At 49.2% G+C, this 13,522-nt stretch overlaps 2 protein-coding genes across 5 annotated transcripts in view; one reads left to right on the top strand and one right to left on the bottom strand.

The window, feature by feature from the left end:
• EXOSC7 (exosome component 7) overlaps positions 1 to 11,159 on the bottom strand; it is a 34,472-nt gene extending 23,313 nt beyond the window's left edge. Inside the window, exons 1-2 of the mRNA XM_047696069.1 lie at positions 10,881 to 11,159; positions 197 to 298 (exon numbers count right to left, since the gene is read on the bottom strand). Coding sequence (XP_047552025.1) covers positions 197 to 298; positions 10,881 to 11,159 — 381 coding nt within the window. The remainder of the gene's footprint in view (positions 1 to 196; positions 299 to 10,880) is intronic.
• Positions 11,132 to 13,522, top strand: part of ZDHHC3 (zinc finger DHHC-type palmitoyltransferase 3) — a 52,610-nt gene continuing 50,219 nt past the window's right edge. For all 4 annotated transcript variants that reach the window (XM_047696078.1, XM_047696098.1, XM_047696105.1 and 1 more), the window contains exon 1: positions 11,132 to 11,271. The gene's annotated coding sequence lies outside the window, so the exon portion shown is untranslated. The remainder of the gene's footprint in view (positions 11,272 to 13,522) is intronic.

Below are 13,522 nucleotides of genomic sequence, written 5' to 3' on the forward strand. Positions count from 1 at the left end.
AAAGCAACCTGGGAAGTGGCCCTTTGAAGAGGTAAGGGGTCCTTCAGATCTGTACAGATGCCCTCCCGGAGTCTGGCTTTGGTCTTGGATTCCCTGGAAAAATATGCACTCCCGAAGCCCAGAGGGGCCCGCAGCTGGCTCCCTAGGGCCTGCCTGTCCTCCCCCAGGGCATGGCCTGTGGCCACAGGGTACTCACCAGCTTGACCCTGGCAGACCCACTGGTGTTAGACACCACGTCGGTTTCTACTTCGACACATCGGTAGTCCTCACAGCCACGGCCATCCACACGGAGGTCCTCCTAAGGGCAATAACCATAACCCTAATACAACCACAACCCAACCACCAACAGACATCTAAAATCATGCACGCCATCTCCCCCAGGAGAACTAGGCAACACAGCATCGCCCCTCTCTTAGCAAATCACCCAGAATTCTGTCCTTGCAGTGAGGAACAATATTAGTATTTTCCACATGAGGGAATGAAGACTCAGAGAAGTAAAGCCATGTATCTGAGGTCCCACAGCTGGTGAGAGCAAAGCTGGGTTTCCATCCAGGCCTAAACGAGGGCAAAGTCCATACTACATCTCACGACCCCGAACAGGCACACGGAACAGACAAAATCAGAATGAGAGACAAAATAAGCTGGCGATTCCCAAGGCATCAGGAAGTCTATGTTGTCAGAGTTGCATCTGCCCCAGCTGTGCCCCCGCAAACTTAGCAAGATCTATGCCGTGGACAGCCAAAGACATCCCGTGCTTCTCTTCTAAAGCAGGCGTTGCCAAGAACAGGGACAGCACGCTTCGGCCCGAGGGCCACCTGCTTCTGTGAAACACTGTACTGGAACACAGCCACACCTGCTTTCACGCTACGATGGCAGAGCTGAGCGGTTGTGACGCACATCTTCTAACCTGCGAGCCCCAAATCTTCACTATCCAGCCCTTTATAGGAAAAGTGTGCCAACCCCTGCCACGGAAGATGGCCTTCAGAGTGGTCTGCGTTCTGCCTACCCCTTATCTCCGAGTATTTACTTCTTCCTCGATCTACGTCCATCAGCATAACTCACGGACATCTGCTCTAGGCTGCGGCTGCAACCCAATACTGTCCTTACTTATGCCGTTGCTCCAAGTGTTCCCGATTTGGCCACTGGGGGTTCCTCTGGGTTGGTTCCTGCATTCTTTCAACATGCCTGAAATCGTTTCCGAGCACATCTTTACCTCTGACAAGACAGGATGTTCCAGCCTCTGGTATTCTCCCTGCCCCGGCCCTGGGATCAGCCCTTTCTCCAAGGAGTCCTGGTTCCTTTCACTGAGGAACGGTGCTTCAGAAACCAGGATCTGGCTGCTCAGTAAGTTTACTGCTACCAGGGACCCACTGCTTCCAGAACTTCCCCGCAAACCGAGCTAGATGACATCTGCGTACGCTAACCCACAGCTGCGCTTATTTCTGAGTCTGTCCACATAACTGTCAAAAGGCCACGTGTGCACGCGGAGAGTTGGTTCTAACCTTCCTCCTTGTCTTATTGGTAACTTCCTTCTCAGAAAGTGAGAAACCTGGCTCTCATTGTCTGCAACGTATTTATGTATTTGTTAAATCCTGAGAACCAAATTTACGTGGAGGACCGTTCTTTTCGTCTCCAGCCTTAGAGTGCCCACCCGGAAGCTTAACTAGCTGCCTGATCTAGGACAAGATGCTTGAGACTAGTATCTCCTTTGTTAAAAGATGGACATTGAATCAGAAGGCCTCAAAGGTACTTCTCTAATTCTACAGATCCATAAATTAAAACAGCCACAATTACTTGCAAAAACTAATAGGAGCTATTCTCTAATGGGCGTTTACTATATTTGGGATAACGCGATAGGAATGCTGCACAGCTGACACATTTCACTCTCACAATAACCCTGTAAGATAGCTTTTTTCATCCCTTTTACAGATAAGGAAAGAGGATGAAAGATGCTAAATGTCTGGCCCCAGGTCACATGGCCAGTAAGAAGCACCTGAACTCCAAGCCAGAGCTCTTAACCCACAATTCCACATGGTCCTCTGCATTCCGGAGGATCTCTCCACTGGGCAACAGGAGACAGCCTCCCTCGAAGGGTGAACTGATGGCTCTACCAGTTGGTCACAACAATGGAGAAAACAACTCTGAACACAGGGAGGCCACAGGTGACAGGACTTCCAACTATGGCTTTATAATATCACTTTTCTGGAAAGATCTAGTCACCACCCTTTGTAGTGACAACACCCCTGTTCCAGGATGGAAAACCGGGCCTCACCAGGTACTGCCTTTCCAGCCTTTAAATCACTCTCTGCACTCTTAATCTCGAATAACAAACTGAGGGTTGCTGGGGGGAAGGGGGTCGGGAGAGGGTGGTGGGGTTATGGACATTGCGGGGGAGGGGGGTGCTGTGGTGACTGCTGTGAAGTGTGTAAACCTGGCGATTCACAGACCTTATCCCTGGGGCTAAAAATACATTATATGTTTATTTAAAAAATTAATTTTTTTTTTTAAATCACTCTCTGCTCCCTGGGGAAGGCTCACTGGGAAAGGCTCAGGTGACAAGTAAGAGATAAACAAAAAGCTATAAATTTTCCTTCCCAAGGATGCACACAGTATATATTTTTTTTTCATAGAAAAAAAGCACCGAAGAGAACAGGAGAAAAACAAACCCAAAAACAAACAAACAAACAAATTAGTCCACAAATCATTGCACTCAGGACTATTTTTTTTTTTTTAATTCAGCTTTCCTCATAAAAGGCTTAAAAATTACCCAAACCTGCTTGTTCTGGCTCAGAGCCAGACTCCCTACCAAAATGTTTATTCACCAGTAGTACCCGGAAGCAAGAGAATTAATCCATGTGTGACCATTTAAACAGGGGCTGCCCCACAGCAAAAGCTCCATCCAAAAACCCAACAGAAATGTCAACAAATGCGGGACACCGCCATGGAGTGATGGAACAGGGTTGCCCTTCTCCACAGAGGGGGCTGGGACAGCTCCTGGTGACTTTCCAGTTGTTTCTTACCTAGTCACAACATCTCTGCCGACTGGGTGTGGTGTGGTGGAGTCCTCTCCAACCCATATATATATGTGTGTGTGTATATAGATACACACACACATATATATATATTTAATATATTATTTATATATATATTTTATGTACTATATACATATATTTAAAGATTTATGTATTTATTTGAGTCCGAGAGAGACAGAGAGAGAAAAAGAGCATTCTGGGGAGAGGGACAGAGGAAAAGAAAGAGAGAATCCCAAGCAAACTCCCCACTGAGCATGGAGCTCGACATGGGGCTCCCTCCCATGACCCTGAGATCACGACCTGAGCCAAAACCAAGTGTTGGATCCTCAACCGACAGAGCCACCCACACGCCCCTCAACCTGTATTTAAATCTCTCCTGTCATATACCAGCTTTGTGACCTTGCGCAAGTTAACTCCTCAACAGCTTGGAGTCCGTCTCTTCATCTGGAAAGCAGGAATCACCCCAACCTTACAGAGTGAGAGGAGAATCCAAAAGCCAGGAATCATTTAGGGGACCCTCAGCACACTGTAGCACACACAAGTGCCTCCTGCACAGTTCCCCTCTCCCGCTTCCCACCTATCCGCTATCAGCTCACTGAATCCTCGAAAACAAGCCTGCAGGGAACTTATGCATGAGGAAGGTCACTGAGGCACCCGTTTCGCTGTCCACCACAGAGTGGAAGGACAAGGGACTCCACCCAGAAACACTTGTCTCAGACCCAAGTAACCCAGTCCTATCACTCGTTAAAGGAAGCTGACAAGTCAGCTCTACTAACCTAACATGCTTGGGAGAATTTAGATTGTGGCCTTGGCAGTGAGGTTAACCCCCCATTACCTTGTTCTGACCTGTCCAACACCTCGGACCTGCTACAGAACGGAGACTAGAACACTTCTCCTACTAGAATGCAACCCCACTTAGGAGAAGGACCACATCAGATCCGGCTCTGCAGGCCATGGCCCAAGTCACAGCAGGCAAAACCAGATGTCAGTCCTCGTTCACCTTCCGAGTGTACTGAGTAGTCTGCAATTCGAGGACGTGATTCTGTTCCCTTCACAGAGCGCCTGGGTGCAGGCTTTTCGTGCCATGGGCCCGCAAATGGGAAGGGCATGGGACTCAGAATCAAGAGTCCTGAGGGTTGGCTCCAGCTTTGCATGGCCGGGTTGAACAGCTGAATACTGACTGTTCCACTTTACAGCTAAGGACCCCAGTGTCAGCCCTGTTCCCCTTTTTTGTGCTGTACTGCCAACGATGCTTACAATGAAAACTAGAGCCACAGAAAAGAAATGGAAATCATCAGCTGAGCTACACCTCCCTTCAACTGCCAGGAGAAATTCCGTAAGATGGCTTTGACAAAGTCCAGAGAGGAATGCCTCTTGGTGGGGCTCATCCATCGCTAGGGCCTGGTCTGAAGCTTTGAAGGCCAGTGTCATGTCCAGGTCACGGCCACAGCACCAAGAAGCAGGCCTGTGGGAAGCCTACCCTGCCTCTGGCTCCACTGAGGCCACGTGACTGAGCCACGGTCCACGTCCAATAGCCAGAGCCTGTGGTGGGGGTGTTTGACCCCACGTACAATCCGGAGAGCAGCCTGCTCCTCCGGCATTAAACTGACTCTCTCCTTGGAATCTGATCTCTGACCCGGGAAATACTTGAGAAGAAGGGAGTTCAAGAGGAACTGACAGGTCAGGTACGGAGGGTGGCCAGAGCAACCACGTGAAAGAAAGGCCAGGGTGGGGGACGGGGAGGCGGTGACAGATTTTTTTGCCAAGATGAAGGGAAGCTGGACAGCAAGTGCTGCAGAGAAGAGATACACTCCAGGAGAATGGAGTGGAGGTGTCACCACCGACATAAAGACGAGCGGAGAGTCACACAGACCACGTGGTCCATGGTGGAGCTGCCTTGGGACTTTCAAGCCCTTGCCACAAATCTGCTTTTTCTGGAGATGATTTAATAATCTCTAGCCCTCAATTGCCACAGGCTGAACCGCTGGCGGGGTCACTGTGAAGGCTGGGAACACAGTGTGCACAGTTCAGCACAAAGCCACACTTCTGACAGAAAAAACAAACTTGAAAAAAACCCAACATCTCTTCGGCGTTGACCACCTGCCAGGCGTGCTGTATTTCCCCATCTCAACATTTCTCACAAGCCCATTCTGCCCACCCATCCCCCACGATGGATACAGTCTCATTTTACCAGAGGAAGCTGGCTTAGAAACTCAGGTAAAGTCGCTCTCACTGTGAATGGCGCGGCTGGGAAAAGGGCTCCGCTTGGTCTGGCTCCCAGGTCCTCCTGCTAACCCAGTAGAAGACCACACGACCTCAGGCTGGCAGGAGCAGGGACTCAGCAGCAGACTCTCAGCTGGACCAGGCCAGTGGTCCACCGGTAGGCCAATGTCTGCTGGCGGCATCAAAATCTCCTGACACTTTATGAACACTTCTATTCCCAGGCTCCAACACCAAAGGTAGAGATTCAGAAGGTCTGGGCACAGCCTGGGAATCTGCACTTTGCAGGTGAATGAAAGATATCATGAAAGAATGAAAGACTTCAGAATCACCAGGCTGAGACGGAGGTTAGCTGTGTCTCCTCAGGAAGAAAACGCACACCTAGCCAGTTGCTCAAACCCGAAAGAGGGTAAACCCTAGCTTCTGCAAATTCTAAAATCTGACCCCCACAATCCCTGAGTATTGTAAATAGAGAAAAAAACAGTTTGAGATACGAGTCGGTAAAACAAAAGCTATACAAAGAAAGGCAAATACAGTTCTAAAGGAACTTAACGAAAGTGGGAAAGATATGGGGCGCCTGGGTGGCTCAGGGGTTAAAGCCTCTGCCTTCGGCTCAGGTCATGATCTCAGGGTCCTGGGATCGAGTCCCGCATCAGGCTCTCTGCTCAGCAAGGAGCCTGCTTCCTCCTCTCTCTCTCTCTGCCTGCCTCTCTACTTGTGATCTCTGTATGTCAAATAAATAAATAGAATCTTAAAAAAAAAAAAAAGGCAGGAAAGATACTATTTGGAAAGATAACAATACAGTATATACCATGAACTAAGTCTAGAAAAATGGAGTGTGGGAGGGGGCAGTGTCCAGAACGTCCCCTCTTCCTTCCTGTTGCTCACATGCTTCCAGATGGAAAAAGAAAGAAAGAGAAGTAGAAACAGGGATTCTCTCTGGCCCTTGCTTTGGGAACCCTATTTAAGGACCAGACGACCAAGGCTTTCACTGCAGTAGGAAAGCACCATGAAAGTCAGGTACGGGCTCTTGTGATCACACAGATCTAGATTTCTGTCCCCACTCCACCACGTACGCTCTGTGTGACCGTGGACCCTGTCTGAGCTCAGTTCTTCATCTGTGATATAGAGATAATAATACTCACCTTCAAGCCAGTTTCAAAGATTCGATGACATAAAAATTATAGTATGTGCCTAACCAGGGTGGGACACCTCAGCCTTCAAAGGGTGACAGGGAACCCAACAGAAACCAATCCAATCATATACTAAGAATACTGATGGATCAACCTTTCCATTGATCCTGTCCACGGATCCCTTTGATCCGCTCCCTTGGATCCATTCTCCATCCTTCTCTGGCCTCATCTGTGCACCAGGTTATCTCCTTCTCAACTACATCACCTGTACTCCCTTCACTATCTTGTGGTTGGGTCTAGCCAATGAAAGGTCCAAAAGGAGATGAGACAATGCTTCCCGTCCCCCCTCCCTACCACCCCAAACCGGGACCACATTTCTGACAGCGCTTTCATCTGGCCAAGCCTACGGTGTCTGTTGAGCAGCTCTTCCTCCACAGTTGTAGCTATCACTGGCATCTAGTAATACAACTGCCTCCCTCGACCCTTCAGCCTAGGGGTAACAGCTCCTCCCTGCCATTGTTCATCTCTGGGCTCCTCAGTGTCTCTTGTCAATTACCTGAAATCCACCCACACCACTATAAATAGTGGCATCATACAAGTCTCCTGAATTATCTGAATGGGATTCCATATTCTGCCAGAACCTAATATGATTCATCCTCCTTGCTGACAAACTGCTTTCTCTCAAGTGTGCCCCATGCTCCCAGTGGCCATTTTTGAGCCTAATGATTCTGTCTGGCCTTTCATCTGACCCAAGCTGAAGCAAGGACATTTTTCTCCTGATGATGTTGGAACTGAACTAGAAGGGATGGCTTCTTATATACAGAGGAACCATAATCCCAGGAGCTGAGAGGTAACCACATTCCTCCTACCACATGGCCTGAGAAACCGCAGGCCAGTCTGAAGAGAGGTAAGAAAAAGCAGAGGCATAAAAAGCAGCAGAGATGAGCAAGGGAGAGCCTGAAGATGACCCCGAATCCCTAGAATAACACTCACAACCTTCTAAAGCATATTTTTTGTGCTGAGTGAGTTTGTTGGTTACCATTACTGGCAACTGAGTCCTCAACATACATTGTGAGGTTAATTTCAACTGCTTCCGGGTCACTTCTGTGGCTCAATTGGTTAAGCGTCTGCCTTTGGCTCAGGTCATGATCCCTTTTAAGACCTGCCTTACAAGGGGCGCCTGGGTGGCTCAGTGGGTTAAAGCCTCTGCCTTCGGAGTTTGTTGGTTATCATTACTGGCAACTGAGTCCTCAACATACATTGTGAGGTTAATTTCAACTGCTTCCGGGTCACCTCTGTGGCTCAATTGGTTAAGCGTCTGCCTTTGGCTCAGGTCATGATCCCTTTTTTTTTTTTTTTTTTAAAGATTTTATTTATTTATTTGACAGACAGAAATCACAAGTAGGTGGAGAGGCAGGCAGAGAGAGAGAGGAGGAAGCAGGCTCCCCACTGAGCAGAGAGCCCGACGCGGGGCTCGATCCCAGGACCCCGGGATCACGACCCGAGCCGAAGGCAGAGGCTTCAACCACTAAGCCACCCAGGCGCCCCCAGGTCATGATCCCTTTTAAGACCTGCCTTACAAGGGGCGCCTGGGTGGCTCAGTGGGTTAAAGCCTCTGCCTTCGGCTCAGGTCATGATCCCAGGGTCCTGGGATTGAGCCCCGCGTCGGGCTCGCTGCTCAGCAGGGAGCCTGCTTCCTTCCTCTCTCTCTGCCTGCCTCTCTGCCTACTTGTGATCTCTGTCTGCCAAATAAATAAATAAAATCTTTAAAAAAAAAAAAGAAAGAAAGAAAGAAAAAAAGACCTGCCTTACAAGTCCCACTTCAGGCTCCTTGCTCAGCAGAGAGCCTGCTTCTCCTTCTGCCTGCCACTCCCCCTGCTTGTGCACACGCACGCTCTCTCTTGCTCTCTCCCTGGCAAATAAATAAAATCTTTTAAAAATAATAATAATTTCAACTGCTTCTAATGGCCACCAAACCAAGACGAAGTATCCCTGAAATAGTAAAGGAACCAAAGGCTGAAAGGAAAGGGATGACAGATGCTAAAACTGACCATACTGCACAAAGGTGAAAAGTAAAACAAACAAGCAAAAACACAAGTAGGTCGACAGACACAAGAAAGAACAGAATTCCAGGGAGGTACCGTATAAGGTGCACTGCCAGCACTTAAAGACCAACAAAACAAAAGTTGAGGTGATTTTAGAACTGAGTCAGTGGAAACCCCATGGGAAGCTTAATCACCTGCCTTCTGACCTTTATTCAGATGGTGTCAATGCTATTTCCCTCCTCCATAAATATAGCAAATTTGTAGCCAACACTAATAGTCCTTACAAAGAGATTTCTTTAAAGTCAGTTACTCTGGGGTTTCCTGGGTAGCTCAGTTGGTTAAGTGTCTGCCTTGGGCTCATGCCATGATCCCAGGGTCCTGGGAAAGAGTTCCACATCAGGCTCCCTGCTCGGTGGGAAGCCTGCTTCTCCTCTCTCTGCCTGCTGCTCCTATGCTTGTGCTCTCTCTCTCTGTCAGATAAATAAATAAAATCTTAAAAAAAAAAAAAAAAGTCAGGTACTCTGCATGGCTCCATGATACACAGAGCAGAGCATTTACCAACAACTGTGGCCCTAATATTAGGTTCATGGTACGGATTAGATAGAGATTTAACTTTAAAAATAAAAAGAGGGGTGCCTGGGTGGCTCAGTGGGTTAGAGCCTCTGCCTTCGGCTCGGGTCGTGATCTCGGGGTCCTGGGATTGAGCCCCGCATCCGACTCTCTGCTCCGCAGGGCGCCTGCTTCCTCCTCTCTCTCTGCCTGCCTCTCTGCCTACTTGTGATCTCTGTCTGTCAAGTAAATAAATAAAATCTTTTAAAAAATAAAATAAATAAAAAGAGTGCCCAACTGACCTCCCTTTTAAGACCTGCCTTACTCAAACAATCTCACAGAGTACCCACTAATCGCTGGACACTAGCTAGGTTTTAAAAGGACCAAATGACAGATCACTACCTCGAAGATCCATGAGAAAGGAGTGACTGAGCCTCCAAACCTCCAAACCCTCTAGGATCAGGCATCTAGCCACCTCAACAACCTGATCTACCACCACCACCCCCCAGCCCACCCCTGTGGCTTCACACCTCCTCCACCTGAGAGCCTGCAGATTCAGCAACTCGTCCTCCAGGAAGGCTCAAGCCTATTTAATGCTTAAGCATGCTGAGAGCTCATTTCAAATGTTATTTCCTTAGGGACGCTTCCCCTGACTTCCTGGACTAGATCAGGTCCCTGACTTCTTCTTCGTTCACAGCCATCAGTACAATTTTACATACAAGCACACAAATAGATCTACAATTTGTCTCCTCCTTCTAGCATGGGAACTATATAAGGGCAGGATCCTTCTCATCCCTTGAGTCTAGCTTAGTTCTAGGTCGAATGAACGAATACGGAGTCCTGAAAACACAAAGGAGGGACACTTGACATGTATTTAAGGGAGCAATTCCACCTCCTTAGGGAAGACTTCGGAGCATCACAGTCCCCAATATTGTATACCTCCTTTGACCTCCACTAACTATACCACTCCCTTAGCATATATGTTACATCCCATTGCCTTTACTTTATTCATCTTTGAAATAATAAAGAAATCAATGGCTGAGGGAAAGGGGATGCCAGAAGCTGAATTTGACCATACTCCACTGTATGTGAAAAGTAAATAAAACACAAAATGATTAGGCCTCTACAGGTAAGAACAGGATTCTGGTCAGGCTTCACCAAGACGTCTGGGGATGTCTCTAACCTGGGTAGGTTACAAACAAGAAGGACACACTTGGCTTTCCTTGGTAGCTCATTACACCCAACATTCTCCAATCTCGCTCAGGAGTGGTCTTGGCTTCAAGGGCAGAAAACTGACCACAGAAGATCTGAATATAGTTACAGCTGCCTCTAAGGATCTTAATAATCCACTGCAAAACTAAGTGCCACTGGCTGTAGAGCTGCTTTTTAAACATTCTTCCCCCTTTATTTGTAAGGGGGAATATATGTAATATATTTATTTATATTTCCAAAGCGCTTTCCCCTCATTGCCTTCTCTCCCTGTGCTTCCCAACCACGAGGTAAGGAACAGCGGGCCAGAAGCCTCCCGCCAACCCCCGTTTCCTAGCAGAGAAAAGTGAGGCTCGGGCCCAGGGATGCGACTCCCTAAAGCTGAAAAGACGGCCCTGGGGGCGGTGCTCCCTCGCTAAGAAAAGGCCTCAGGGACCGCCTTCCCACCCAGGTTGGGAACCTTGTAGACGCGGCAGGTTTCAAGTACGCACACAGCCCTAAGTGCACCCTCGCGGTGGGATCCTAAAGAGACTCCCGTTGCCGGCTTCGGGCTGCAAACGCCGGCCGCAGAGCTGTCTAATGACCAGGTAAACCCAGCACGCCTCCTGGCAGCCTCCTCCCGAGGGAACCGAGGGCGCGCCGCCACCCGCAATGCCAGGGGAACCCGATGGCTGACGCCGTGGCTCAGCTACCTGAACGCCGTGCACGATATACACCTTCTCAGCCTCGCTCAGCACCACCGACGCCATGCTGCCTAGCCGCTCCGCTCGTCGCACGTCATCTGCTCGCGTCGCCCCGGCGCGGACAGCTCCCCCCCCCACCACGCGCCCTGCGTCATCAACCTGCGCGGCGGCCGCTCCTGCAGCCACCGCCGCTGCCGCCACCGCCTGCAGCTCGATGGGCTTCTCCTGCGCGCCGCCCCGTGTCTGGACGAGTCCAGGAAGCCGCGGCGCCTCGTGCCGGGGAGCCATCGCTGCAGCCCGAGGCCGGGTTCCGGGTCGGGGGCTGCAAGGGGAGGCGACGGCGGCGGCGGCGAGAGCCCCACCGGGGGCCTGGGACTGGGGAACTGCCTCCGGCTTCACGGTCAGTTGGGAGGGGGAACTGGGGTTGAGTGAAAAGGCTGGGGTGAGGCCAGAGGCGCGGGCCGGGGCCGGAGCTTAGGACTTGTAGTGGGAGAGGCGCGCGTCGCAGTTTGCTCAGAGCCAGAGTTGAAGTAGCAGAGCGAGTGTGTGTGTGTGTGTGTGTGTGTGAGAGAGAGAGAGAGAGAGAGAGAGAGAGGAGAGACCTGAGAGAAAGAGAAAGGTCCTGAAAGAGAGACCGACCGACCCTGAGCGAGGGGAGGCGGATGTCATGATCGGCCTGAGGGGCTGTCTCCTTGCTATCCTCCCCTCTTCCCCCACCCCCATCCCTCCGTCCCGCATTTCCCTAGTCCCTAGGATGCGTGAAAAGAAGAGGCGGTGAAGCCCTCTTTACTTCGTTCTGGGTGGGGAGGGTCCGGGCCGGGAGTGAGTGCCCAGTAGTCCCAGGGCATCCTCACTCCACCCCAAGGATTCCACCCCTGCTCACTCTCTCGGGCTGACCAGATGGTGACCCCGAACGTTGCAGGATTTCCCCTTGCCCCAGGTGGTCGCTGAAGCATTATCCCAAAGAGAGGAGGGGGGCAGAGTCTTGGTAGCTGGTGCTGGCCAGGGGCACAGTGTCCGGGCGTCCCCAGTGCTTCCCAGTGATGGCTGGAAGCCTCGGCTTGATGGTGTGGTCGCTGGGAGCTGTAGACAGCTGCGGGGTCGGGGGGTGGGGTGGGGCGGAAATCCCAGCCCTGGCCGTGGCCGAGTTGGGAGTATGGGCCTTGGATATCCAGAAGGGATACCCACAAGGTGAATATAGGGTCACTGCAGGAACCCAATAAGGCAAGGCAAGATAAGGTATGGTACAGATTTTAAAGAGGTCATGTGGATAAATGGGGGAAAGTTAACCCAGAGTGACTGAAGCAAGGGTGTCTGATTGCTTTTCCAAATGTCCCTCTTTTAAGGAGCCTCCCTGTTCTGAAAAGTGAAAATACAGTAACCCTTGACAGCTTGATCATCTGAAGAATGTATTTCTTTGCTAGTAGCTTCGATACTGTCTCATAGGTGACTATTGAGAGCTAACTATGGATGAGCTTTGGGCCAAATTTGGAACACTAAGACAAATAAAACACGACTTCTGCCCAGAGTAGCTCCCCAGGCAGAGGGAAAGGCTCTAGGGTCAACATAACCACAGAACATGGTTAAGAACTATAGTGGTGGCACCCATGAAGACAGTGGGATTAGGGAGGTGGGTCAGAGGAGGGTACAGGGAAGAAGTACCTGCCCATATTCTTAAGCTGTAAACTCCTGGGTTCCAAAATAAATAATCACTTAGTAGACTGGACATGAGTTGCTTCTTATGTCTTCATAGTTCTCTTAAAAGTATACCTATAGGGAAGACATCCTGCAGGGTTGGACTTGGCCCTCCAGGGAGACTGGGAGAGGTGAAGCCGGAAGGCTTTTCTTCCGAATGAAAGCACAGGTGCCCCACCTGTTGGGGCACATAGGAATCTTTGTGTGGTCAAATACCTGGTTTCTATGTGAGGAGCTTTGTGATGAGATAATAAGGTGCTGCTGATGTTAGAAATGATATTCTGTTCTAGAGATTGCTCAGAAAGTAAAGACTCTGAACATGGAGTTTTAGTAGCTAGATAACTAAAAGAATTGTAGATTTTAAAAGTGGCAGCCAATGGACAGATCAGAAAAGACAGAAAGAGTCTGAGTTGGATATCATGGAATCATCTTTATATAAAGATCTTTCAATATGTCTTTGAAAATATAGAATGCAAACTTGAACCATTCCCCTGACAACTGGCTAAAGGTTCCTTGCTGGAGGAGAGTTGGCAGTATTTGCTAAATAATTTTATGAATGATGTCTGACATGTTAGGCTAAGTAGGTCTGAGAGGTGTAAACAGCGGAATGTTTATTTTCAGTTCTCTACTAAAACAATGACACGTTCAGTAACTGTTACATATCAATGCTGGCAGAACATATTTTATCAATGTTTGTTGTGATAATGCATTACACATTTTTAAAACTCATAAATTCGGAGTTCTTTTTTGGTTTATTGAAGCAAGTCAAAGAAGGCATGTTAGCCAGAAAATCAAGAAGCCAAGAATAACACCTTAGTCTATAAAACCAACATATTTTTCTATCGTCAGATTCTTGGGGGCAAGGGTGGGGGGGCTATGTTTCGTAAGTCTGTCCATTCTGAACCTCTTACTATGTAAATTTTATTTAACATTAACTTACGTAGTGCTTATTAGGT

Source organism: Lutra lutra, chromosome 1 (assembly GCF_902655055.1).
Source record: "Lutra lutra chromosome 1, mLutLut1.2, whole genome shotgun sequence".
Classification (NCBI taxonomy): Eukaryota; Metazoa; Chordata; class Mammalia; order Carnivora; family Mustelidae; genus Lutra; species Lutra lutra.